The 13033-nt window shown below is 34.0% G+C and overlaps 1 protein-coding gene across 1 annotated transcript; it reads left to right on the top strand.

Annotated features, from left to right (window-relative positions):
- The first annotated feature begins 3044 nt into the window (after positions 1 to 3044).
- Positions 3045 to 10549, top strand: RAD51AP2 (RAD51 associated protein 2). Its single transcript, XM_012745437.2, has 3 exons — positions 3045 to 6303; positions 6654 to 6737; positions 10431 to 10549. The coding sequence occupies exons 1-3, from the start codon at positions 3045 to 3047 to the stop codon at positions 10547 to 10549; spliced, it is 3462 nt and encodes a 1153-aa protein (XP_012600891.2).
- Positions 10550 to 13033: the final 2484 nt, after the last annotated feature.

Genomic DNA, 13033 nt, shown 5'->3' with positions numbered 1-13033 from the left:
TCACTTTAGCCCAGGCAACAGGTGAGACTCTTTCTCAGAAAAAAAACAAAACCGCTAATATTTAAGGTCAATTTTTGGCTCTTATTGTAGCAGAGTTTTGGCTCTTATTGTAGCATAGCCTAGCAGAGTTTTCATGTTAAATGTATTTTAACATGATTATAAAAGCAAGTTTCCACTTTAACATATAAAACCAAAGCAAAATAAAACAAAAACAAGAAACATAATGCACCTTTAAGACACCACAAAATCCATTTGGATTGATAAATGTATATTACCCGTAGAGTCATTTCATTTTTTTTTTTCATTAATGGTAGGCACTGGGGATACAATAAATTTTTATCCTGATTAACAGAATGTAGTGGAAGGTACATATAAACAACTCAATACAATAAGATGTTTTCAGTGTTTTATAGTTAGAAATAAATTGCTACAGGAACACAGATGGGGATGAAAGTAATTCTGTCCAGGGATTGGATAAAGCAGGAAGTAAGTAGAGAAACTTGCAGTTGAAATAACTTTTGGGAAGGAATTTTTTTAAGGCTTAATTTGAATTTTCCAGGTAGAGAAAGGTAAGAATATTAAGAATACTCATGGAATAGCAAGAAAATAAACAATCTGGTTTTGGCACATTGTAAACAACAAAGAAGCTGAAAAATTTAAGGTAGGACCTAGTTGTGAGGATGTGGCATGCCATACGAAGGACATTAGGTATTAGGTATCCCAAGGCACTGAGTGAGTTTCTGACTTAACTCTTATAGGAGATTGTGCCATATCTTCAGTATGGGGTTTATCTCATAAATTATTCATTCTTTCATTCATTCAGGTCTCAAACTAAAGGGAATCAGACAGATGCCCTCCTTAAAGCTTAGTTTACTGTTATTAAGGGAGATAAATGCTTTTAAAGGAAGGGCAGGCAAAGTGATATTAAAAATGTGACACTTGAAATAGGCTTTGAAATGTGGGTGAGATTTGAACAAGTCTCATTTATATTTTGATTATATCATTAGTTGAAGACACAACTTTCTGCATTTCTCATTTACCATTTTCGAAGTAAGCATCTAAAAAAATAAAGGCAAAAACACATAAACACTAGTTTCAATAGATAATGTTTGAAACAGCAATGCCCAGGCCATTAGTATAATATTTAAACAAGTAAATGGAAGAAAAGGCTCTATTTTTGGTTTTCATTACTGCAAGTTTCTTCAGAATAGAGAAAACCAAACTCTATACATTTCTGTGCACCTAACGGTGTCTTGGACATAGTTCTCAAACAATAGTTAAATTAAACTTAATTCTTCTGAGTTTTATTTGAATTTTAATCCTTAAACAATGCATAGTTGTTAAATAGCGGTGTGATAGAGATCTAAAAACTGTGCTCTGGGCAAACTACCAAGCTGAAGAAATAATCAAACAACAAGTTAAACAGATCAACCTAGACTCGAAATCACAAATGATGGCATTTACTTTATAGATTAAAAAGGAAAAACTTGCTCCTAATATCACACCAGTGCAGCAATTATGTTCACCTAGCTATACAAGTCAGATCTTATGGGCTATCCACAAGCACGGAACAGACTGCATTAGAATGGAATTTAGATTTGTGGAACATCTGGCACAAAAAAAGCAATGGAACGCAAGATATATGGAAGTAGCACTTTGAGAACTCGCTGATGTATGAGCTGAACCGCTGCCATATTCTTTAATTTATAGTGTTGGTGAAGTGCTCATGCTGCAAGGCTTTCTGCAAATTTAAGTAAACATTTCTCTAGAGGAATTTACAAGCTAAGGTAATCACAATATATCTAAGAGTATTTAAAAGACATGAAGCTAATAAACATCTTATTACCTAAAGCAGTTTGCTAGTCATATATTGCTATATGTGCTCCCATCGGTTCTGAAATTAGGGTTCCTGTTGCACATTTTTGTAGTTCTTATACATTTTAACATAAAACATTACAACTTTGGAACAACCACCAAGGGGAGTGAGGTTTTTGGACTACGCAGAAGTAATTACATGTTTCTTAACAAACATGTATGTAAATAATAAGCATTTTGAAAATCATTCTCTTCTGTACAATTATAGAAGTCACAAAAAAATCAGAACCGACTGGAAGTCATAAAGAAATAATTCCAAAAGCAGAGGAAAAAGAAGAAATAGCATTTAAAGAATTTGTTCTTTAGGTGTGAGTCAGAAGCGTATTATTATTTATGCTTACACTAAATGGAGTAGTTCAAACATATAATTTTTATCTCTAAGTAATTTTATCCACAACATTTGGGAAGAAATCTCCACAGTGCATATGAAAACTTTTGTTTTTTTACAGTTTTAAGTGAAGAATAATCATTATCTGAATAATAATTTCTAGACACTTTCCCTCAGACATTTTGACCGTTAGGTACCAGTGCCTTCTCCCACCCAAACACACCGTATTAGTGAAGTGGAAATAGGATTTTAAGTGCCACCGGGATGACTAAGAAGTTTTTCCAGACACGGAGAGATTTGGTCTGGTGCCTACAGAGCTAACGACGCAGTTTTACTGGACGGGTCACTCGAGCACTGTGGGGAAGCCGCTTCTGAGGAAAACCTGGAATTTTAGAATTTAAAAAATAAAGTTGTTTTCATACACATTTTTTTTTTTAAAGAGAGATTCTGACTTTCCCCCTTAATTCTGCCAGAGGGAAAAAAGAATTTACATTAGCTACTGCCCTGGCATTAGAAAGAGGGGCTAAAAATAGTCAAAGTAACGGTTGGGAGCGTTCCGCGCTTCAAGAGACAGACACCCCGGCGCGCGCGGAGTGCGTGGGGGCGGGGCGGGGCCCTGGCTGCGGAGGGGCGGGGCGGGGCCCTGGCTGCGGAGGGGCGGGCTTGGGGCGGGTTTGGGGCGGGGCGGTCCCTGAGGCAGAGGCGGGGTCCAGGCCTCTAGGGGCGTGTCAGGGGCGTGACCGGGGAGGTGTTAGGGGCGGGGCGGAGCCGCCTAGAGCCTGGTGAGAGACTAGAGACGTGACAGGACGGGACCTCGGACAGATCCCCTCCATTCGCTGTCATGTCCCTCACGCAGCCCACGCCGCGTGTTGCCGCCCTCAGGGGGCCTGCCTACTCTTTGCCGCCTCCTGAGGACCCGGATTCCCAACCACCCTGGAGCAAGCGGCTCCGTCTTGAGGAGCCCGGTGGTGTCTCTGAGGCGGGGTGGCGGCTGCCTTTGGTGCCCCGCTTGTCTGAGGCGGAAAAAGCCTGGGACTTGTCGCCCAGACCCCTCAAGGGGTTCCTTGTTTCACCGAGTGCGATTTTTGACAACTTCACAGATTCGTGTGTGGAGCAGTCAGTCAGTAGAGAGCAGATATGCACTTTAGGACGCCAAGATTCCAAATTCCAAGTGGATAGGTGTCTGCAGTCTCCCCCCTCACAAAGTTTAGGTTCTGATTTCAGGGCCTCGGGACGGGCTTCTGAGCCAGAACTTCCTGACAGAGGGGCTTTCGGCGTGCACTGCAGAGATGCAGCCAAAGCGAAAGTTAGTCAGCTTCCGCCCAACACCTCCAAACGCGATGTACATGGAGTTAAACACGATGCAAAGCAACATTTAGTCCGAGGAAGAGACAGTATTCAGAAAGACAATAGTTATATAAGACGTGCAGAAAATCCCTTTTTAGATGTTACCTTTTACAAGGAAACTAAACCAACATTTCATGAACTTAAGAACAGATGTAAAGCTGACAGTGTTATGCCATCAAATAAAAAAGAAAATAACATTTCATCATCTATACTAAAAATACCCAAATCTCAAAACCAGCCCGGCTTCGAAATTGCCAAACCCAGCTATTTTAGAGATAGCAGCACAATAAGTGTCCCTGAGTTTCCAAAGGATTTAAATAGCAAAATGTCCTCTGTCTATTTAAAGGAAATAGCAAAGAAAAAGAATGACAAAAGCGAGGCATATGTTAGGGATTTCACAAACATTTACTGTTCCCGAAATAGACCTGATGTTAAGAAGCAAAAGTTACAAGATGATAAAAAAATTGTAGAGACAGAAAATATTTTTTCTGAATGTTATGAAAGTAACCACCCATCACTCAGAAGCCAAAATACTTGTGTGAAAAAAAAAGACTTGATCAATTCAAAATACTATAACTCCAGTAGTATCAAGTGTGATGTAAGAGACCTTAAAAATAATTTCATTATAATACTAGAAAATGCAAATTGGGACGAAGCAGAAACATGCTTGGACAGTTACAGACCTACCAGGTTGGAAAAATCTCAAAGCTGGGATTGTAACATTAGACATATTTTGAGACAAAATAGGGAAAATTGTTGGATAATTACAAACAATTATAAGACTAAATGTGAAAATATGAAGAAAACCGGAGATAAATTGAATTGGCTACCGTTATTAGAAATAGACCTCTCAAGCAAGGAAGAGTACCACTGTACAAAAGTCGTGAATGCACGTGAAGGAAAATCAAAACCTCTCATGATGGAAATGCTGGGTAGTCAAAAAGCTTTAATAAAAATTATTTCATTAAGTGATAAAGGAGAAAATAACATGCTGCAGTTGAGATATGATAATATGCAAAAAAACTTTCATTTAAGCAACAGTTTTGAAAATTTCATTACAGAAATTTTTTATTTCCATAAAAGTATTTCAGGAAATCAAAAAGATAATAGTATTTTAACCTGGTATAAAATTTTGAAATTCAAAAAGCAAATTAGTGTTCAAAGTCTAATAACCAGAAATATGAATATCAATATAAAGAATGGCATTTTAAGCATATATTTACAAATGAGTGTTTCAGAATCCTTAAATACCGTATTGAAAACCAACATAGCTTTTTTGCTCACTAAATTTGACTTTTTAACAAGAATTGAAAATGATTTTCATTTGGAAGAGGAATGTATTTTCAAATGGATAGTGTATTTGAATTATCCAAAAAGTATTATGGTGGAAAATCATACTGCAAATCTAGTAAAGATTTTAAATTCTTCAAGACTATTAGAAGATAATTTAAAACCTATGCTAAAGAAAAGAAAGCTGTTTAACACTGAACAAATTTTCAAAGAATCTAAGGAAAAAAACATCAATTCCTTTAGTATGACAACTAAAAAAATATGTTCCCCAATTTTTGAAACATATGAAACATTTCCCCTTTTAATGGACTTTGATGGCATGGAAGAAATTACTTATAATAATATGAATTGTTCTGAGCAACTCAAGAATGTGGAAAATTTGGCTCAATGTAGTTCTAATACCATTAAAACACATGCTAAGTCTGGTCCTCATATTATGTGGAACAACCATGGATACTTTAATGAAAAAAATTGTAAAGTATATATGCACAACCAACATTTGGATATTGAAAGAAATCAGGAACATAGTAAGATCGGTAGCTTTAATTCTAAGTGCATATTTGAAGGTTTCTGCAATGTTAGACAACAGGTCATACCAGCAAGCCATGACATAATACACAGTGAACAGACCAATACAATGACAATAACTCAAAAGCTAAATTTTGGGAACTTGCTAAGTGAAATAGAGGGAAAAAAATATGACTTAATCTTGAAGGAGGAAGTAAAAGTCACAGCACAAAGTTTAGCAAATAGTTGCCTGGTTCCCAAAGATATTAAGGTAGAAAAGGAAAAGAAAGATAGCTTTTTTCAGATGGATGGTGTGTTTTCTGTACAGCCAGTTTCATTAATGAGTAAGAAAATAAACGTGGAAGAAATTAAATATGCTATTCAAAATTACATAGCTGACAGAAATGAATATGAGAGTATTTCACAAGAAAGTGAGTTAGCTAATTTAAAGCATTGTCATCTGAAGAATGACTCTACATTGTATGTTAATCATCAATTTGAAACTTGTTTGAGTAAAGGGAACAATGAATGTTTTCAGGACTTAACTGCTAAATGTTTACCAACAGAAGCTCTGACAATAGGAAAAGATTTTGAGATGAAGAGTAAATTTGATTTAGTACTTGAAGAACTTCACATGTTTCATGAAATTAGTAAGGAAATTGAAACTCTAAGTACCGTGGAAACAAACAATGGGCAAGAAAATTACTTTGGAGAAAATAATGATGCTGAAGAGATAAAAATAGAGATAGAAAAAGATTTGAAAATGGTTGCAGTTAACAAAATATGTGCATCTTCCCCACTCTGTGATACTACAGCAGGTCCTCACATGCATAAAAGACACCAAAGTTTATTTAAATGGAAAATAGTTCCCAATAATGGAGAACAGGAAGTTCCTCATGAGTATTGCTGTCCAAGAACATCAGAGGAAAAATTAGTTTATTCTACTCCTGGGGAAGGTATGAAATCCATTTCAAAATGTTCTTTCTCATGATAAAAAAAATAATGTTTTATCTGTATATGCCAAATATATAATTTTGACACAAAAGAAGAGATAAAATGTAAGACAATGTTTATTGGTGCACACTATTTTCTCATAAAGATTTATTCAAACATTAAATGATATACTGATTTTGAAGGACACAAGTTATTAAATTTTTAAAAGGAGATTTGAAAAATCCTACTTTATTTCTCTAAATATTAGGAGCCAACTGAAGGAAATATTTCTGAAAAAAATAATTTGTTTATATTGCTAACATTTGTATGTAAAGGTTAATTTTTGCTATAACATATCACTTCTTATTTTCAGATTGTGAAAAAACTTTACCTGAAAGAACTGCTTTTTTTCCCGATGAATATAAAGAAGAAACTTCTAATTATTTATTGAGAGGAGGTGAGATTTTTAGTTTTTTTCTAGAATACCATCTAGGATGATTATTGCATTCTTATAGTTTTAGTTTTTTTTTTTTTTTTTTTTTGAGACAGAGTCTTACTCTGTTGTACAGGCTAGAGTGCAGTGAGGTCAACTTTGCTCACTGCAACCTCAAACTCCTGGGCTCAAGCAACCCTCCTGCTTCAGCCTCCAGAGGAGCTAGGACTACAGGCATGTGCCACCATGCTCAGCTAATTTTTTCCATTTTTACTAGAGATGGGGTCTCGCTCTTGCTCAAGCTGGTCTCTAACTCCTGACCTCAAGGGATCCCCCTGCCTTGGCCTCCCAGAGTGCCAGAATTATAGAATTACAGGCGTGAGCCACCTTGCCTGGCCTTTCGTAGTTTTTTAAACGAACAATTTACTGATAAATTTCACAAACTAAAAATTGGTTAAAAATTAAAATGCTATTGAGAATATTACTGGGGAATACACTCTATAAAACTGTTTTCAAATATTTGCATTGATGTATTGCAGTAACTATGTGATAAGACAGGTATTGTATATGCCTAATATACACATCTAATACGTGGAACATTAATTGCCAAAACCAAAAAAGGCATTTATCTAAGTTGGATTTCCATTGATAAGATGTCACTACCGTTAAATATTTATTATCAATGTTCTCTCTACCTTTCATTGCTATGGAGTTCCTAATATAGACATTTTATTTTTTAAATTTAAAAGCATTAGCATCATTTAGGCATGTTAACATAACTTTTGAATATGGCATTTATACTTCTGATTACATTAAAAAATAAAACTAAAGATTGATTAAACAACTGACCTTACCCTTTGCCTAAGAGGTCTACAATATCAGAATAAAACATAGTATGTTTAACATTAATTCTAACTTGTGGTACCGAGGGTGTGGCATAGAGGTAAGATTAAAATTAGGGAACTAGGTAAAGTTATAGTCTGGTCAGAAATTTTTGGTATTATACAATAAGATTAGTTCTAAAAAAGGTATCATTGTAGGTGAAATATATTTACCAAAACATCTTCAGTCATGCATTGTTTCTCAGAACATTTTTCCTGGTTTCTCGTTGTCAATAGAATGCTTTCTCTGATATCGTTATTGTCACTTCAGAACTCTACCTTTTCCTCTTAGCTTATGATGAAATAATCTTAATAATTAATTGATGCCCTTGGAAAATCAAAAACTCACAGGTAGTCAGTATCTTCTCCCCTCAATAAAGGAAATCATTGATGGAACCAATACTCCATGAGTCTAAAAGCAGGCTGGCAAGAATTAGCCTGGTAAGGGTTGTGTTTGCTTCTTCTAGGACAGAAAGAAAGGAAGAAATTGGGTTTAGGAATATATTTTGATATAGAATAAAGGGAGTTAGAGAGCACATACTTATGCTGTCATCATAATTTGTAATTAATGAAATGGATATATGAGGAAGATTTAAATAAAGTATGTGTACAATTGGAAAATGAATATTACATTTGTTTGAAATATGTAAACCCATAACAATGTGAATCTGCCTTCATAAGTTAAAGTGACTCGTTGTGAAATATGAAAAATAATACATGAGGTCATCCAGAATTATTTAATACTGTTAGGATAGTCATCTTGGATTCACTTTTGAAATATATGAAAATTGAATGATCTTCCTGAGGCTTGTGAAAATCAATAGGGTAATGGAAAAGTTGAGAGATTGGGGGACATGGGGGTTAATAAGCATGGACTTAATGCCTACCTCGGTGGAGTGCATGCCTAACTAACTTGGTGTGATTTAAAAAGGCATCAGAAAGATTCTGGTTATCCTAAAATGTTTTAATACCTACTCACCTGACATCACGTTGTCTTCTCTCTTAAAGTTTCTACCACTAAATGTCTTTAATGCATCCCCTCTCTTATCTCTGGCTGTCTCTCTCTCTCCTCTCTTGGTATAGAGAAGGCAAGTACAGTATTTTGAAATTCTTTTGAGCTTGTGTTATATGCCAACCAGCTAATTCACTAAGTGTTTTTTATATGATTTAGACCTCTACTTCCCTAACTTTAATGTATATATGAATCACCTAGGGATCTTGTTAAGGGATTATGTTTCAGTTATTGAACAGGTCCTAAGATTCTGCATTTTTGACAAGCTCCCTGGCAGAAGCAGATGTTGCCAGTCTGTGGACCATACTTTGAGTTGTAAGAATTTAGAACACAATTGAGGTGGTATGATTTCTAAAAAAACACTAATAAATTTTATGACTTTTAAAAATACTGACCTTTATAAAATGAATAATTTCTGGTAGTATGCTTGAATTTTTAGAGTTAGTAAACAATACAAAAATAAATTAATCCAGTGTATAGCAAAAATAAAGGAATCATAATTTATTTAATTAAAAAGTAAGAAATTTAAGTGGACAAAAAAGTACATTTCATGATCATAACTTAATGACTGTTTAAGGACGTATGCTTTGCAAAAGACCCACTGTTGACAGAAAACAATTAAGTGATTTACCACCCATTGCAAAATTGCTAGAAGTATCTATCATGTTTGAATATAAAGGAAGAAAACTATGCCTTGAAAAAAGTAATCAGATAGACTATTAATCATCACTTCGTTCTAAAATAATCTTGTAATGAAAAAGTAACATTTAGCTTATATTGCTGAAATCTTCTGTTATAACCAAATCTGGTATATCAAATACAATTGAGCAATTTTGTCTTTTTTGAGCAATATTTTTTGTTTAAAAATTTAGAAAAATCTAGCAATACAATGATATTTTCTCTTTTATAATTAATTTTATAAGTTTAATGTTGAATCAACTGTCATAAATTGATTGATAGCTATTTTTGTGTTAAGTGGTTTTCTCCCTATTTATCTATAGTTTAATTTTATATTCTTTTTCAATAATGTTTTACATAGGTACACAAACAGATTCTGCATGCTGTTAACCTTTTGTCAGATTTAACATTGGGTTGATTACACTGTGTTTAGTGTAATGCGCTATTATATTAAGGTCATATTAATTTACCAAAGCCTGATTTACATTTTTGGTTTTACATATATGCTACACAGTTTATTTTAAAAAATGAAACCTCTGAAAGTTAGAGGTATTGAATTTTATTATCAAAGGTAGTTGATCCTATCTGTCTAGTTTCCTGATTTAGTAACAGATGTACCTCCATGAAGTGTTTTGAACCTCTTTCAAAATAATATATGTGATGTTAAATAAAAACTTCAAAATCAGAGTCCTCCACTGATGCATAAAAGATGGAGTACATCTGGGCTCTATTATTGACAATTTCTATTAGGAACCAAACATAGAGCGTTAACAATAGAACATAGTTGTTTAGCTAATAACAGAAAAATGACATGTTTAAAGCTATAACTTCAAGTTCGCTTTAAAACCTATATAGTTTTGTTATTGCTGTTAAGTAAGACTGCCTGACTTGAATGCTGATTTTATTCAGTTACTATTTTGTGTTGGGCAGGATATTTAACTTTTCTGTGCTTAGGTTTCTGCATTTTAAAACTGGGGATGGGATTAAGTAACATAATGCACTTAGTACAGTGCTTAGCACATAAATAATAAATATTCAGTAAATATTTAGTAAGTGTTGCTAATATAATAAGATGTAAAGATTTAGGCATAGAAATTATTGGTAATTTTTACTCCTTTATGTATTTTTACTGTCTTATATTTCTAGGTAGTCACTTTTCATATGGGATTTCAAGAATAGGACCTCTTAAGACATGCAGTCAACCAATCAGGATTGGCTTATCAAGAAGAGCAAGGCTTAAACAACTTCATCCTTATCTGAAATAAATGTTATGAATATTTTAAAGAAGAATTTTGACTCTCATATTTCAAAACATTTCACAACATCTAGAAATATTTTTTTTTCCTTTGGATAAATGTTTTCTTCCAGCTTGGGGGTTTGAGACTTTCTTTATTAAAAAGTGTGGAGAGGTTTTCATTCTATGTGAATTATTATCTTTAAAAGTTATAAAATATTTTATTTGTTTTTATATCACAAAACAACATACACATTAAAGCCTTTTCATGATCTTATAAAATATGTCTACTTATTATTTTTCATGATATATGCATATGATCCTTTGTGAAGAAGATTGATAGCTTTTGTTTCTGAAAAGGAACTGTGACTTATAAAAAGGTAATGAACGACTGTTCTAATCCATTCCCCCCATTTTTTCATGTGAAAAAAATAGACATGTAGAGAGGAGGGTAAGCTTTTCAAGGTCAAAGAGTTAGTATTAGGATTGGGATAAAAGCTCCCTCTCTATAGCATTCTTTTCCACTTTTTTCTGCATTTGTTTTTTAATCTTTCTTTCTCCAGAGTCTGTATTTGGCCCCAGAGCAGAATTATGATTACGTAGTTCACACTTACTGTTAACTTATTCACTCAAGCAACAAATGTACTTTAATACCCCTACTATTGTGTTAGGCTCAGTGGTAGAATAGAGAGACATGTATAAAACCTTGCCTCATTGAGCTTACTTTCTATGCTGGATATTGGTAGGGAAATGTAGGACATTCATAATTTAAAGGTAACCATCAATACAATAAAATATAATTTAAAAAATAGACAAAGAAATAATAAAATGGGCTATTTAGCAAAAAGCGAGAAAAGAAAGAAGCATCAAGAAAGCATAGAAAACAGCATACAATGACAGGAAGACTAAATCTATCAATTCACAACATAGATGTGACTGAATTAAATTATCCTATTAGAAGCAAACCTTCACAGAGCTGCTAAAACCAACTCAAAATTGGCTCTGTTCATTAATTTCCATTCCTCACTATATACTTTCCAACTTCCATATCTTATTCGAAGCCTCCCATCCCCAAACTCATTACCTTTTCATACTATAATTTATACCTTGCTAGATAGAACACAAAGTCCTTGAAGGCAGAAATCTTTTCTTTTCCCCACTAAAATATCCCAAGTGCCTAGAATAGTACCTGCCCCCTAGTAAATACTCATAAGATATTATTTGAGTAAATGAAGGAATACATTTCTACTCCTGTCTCATAAGAGCTATATTTATAAAAATTTTAATAGCTTTATGACCTTGGGAAAATTCTCATTTCCAAAAAAGGGGATAATAATATCTCATGGGATTATTGTGAAGAATAAATGGGCTAATACATATTCTGTACTTATAACTCTGATTCATGGTAACTATTCAATAATTAATAACTATTTAGAATGCTTGACTTTTTCTTAATTTTTTTTCTGGATCCTGCATTAGATTATTTTCAGGAGTAATCTATTTCTTTGAGCTTTATTAAAATGTTTCTTTTATTTTTTTTCTACAAAGCTCCTACTTTTCCTCCTCCTTCTTTTTATCATTCTAAGCCCCATGTTGAATTTTTCTTTTATCATACAGTAAATCTCATCACAATCAAGATTTCTCTTTACAACCTTGGTCTTTTGCCCTGTTCTTTGTTGCTGTGTGTGAATATTGAATTCTGTTCTCAGGTTTGTATTCCCAGGGCAGGTTTATGTGCTTCCAGTCTTATTCCTAGTCCCTAGAAGGCTTTTATGGATACTTTTATCCTTTCTCTAATAAATGGCATATTCACTTTCAACCACTCACTGCTGATTCTTTCTTTCTCTGAACTGATTGAATATGTGATAAGTTTAAACTTTTAGCACATACTACACTGCTTACAGTGATTTTCCATGCCATTGCCTCATCACTGTTTTGCTCTATAGAGCTTTTCTTAAAGGGATGATATCTTTCCTTATGCAAAACTTACTGCTGCTAGTGTCACTACTCGAGCACCCCTTCTTTCCAAACCTGCAACCAAATATACAACATATGCACACAAATAAATACTACCTTACCCTTCCTCTCTAGTCTGTGAACTCTTTTCTCTGGAATTAGAACATTGGAGGCTAGGAGGGTGGAACATTTAACTCTTCTTATGTTTTTGTATCTTCAGAGCTAGGTTTGGAGAGGCTACATGGGAGCTGTAGTGTAAGACATTTTAAAAGAAATTCATCCCCCCTCCTCCTTGCACCTTGTTCTTTATATCTTGTCCTTAAAATGATGTAAAAGTTGAATGTTTTCAGATCAGAATAAAAACATTCAAGGGATAAAAAGCTGCTTTAAAAAATACTTGCTTTTATTCAACCTTATAATAAATCTCTGTTACTTCAGTTTAAAGTAACATGCTTTTGAATGCATAACTGTGAGCATGAGAAGAGAAGCAGAGCCTTATATTAAATCAACTTGAAAAAGTTATGTTGATAGTAGTGAGTACCTTAAGTATGTAAACCTC

This window comes from Microcebus murinus, chromosome 3 (genome assembly GCF_040939455.1).
Source record: "Microcebus murinus isolate Inina chromosome 3, M.murinus_Inina_mat1.0, whole genome shotgun sequence".
NCBI lineage: Eukaryota > Metazoa > Chordata > Mammalia > Primates > Cheirogaleidae > Microcebus > Microcebus murinus.
Note: the sequence above shows the minus strand (reverse complement) of the source record. Positions and strands in the feature narration are given on the sequence as shown.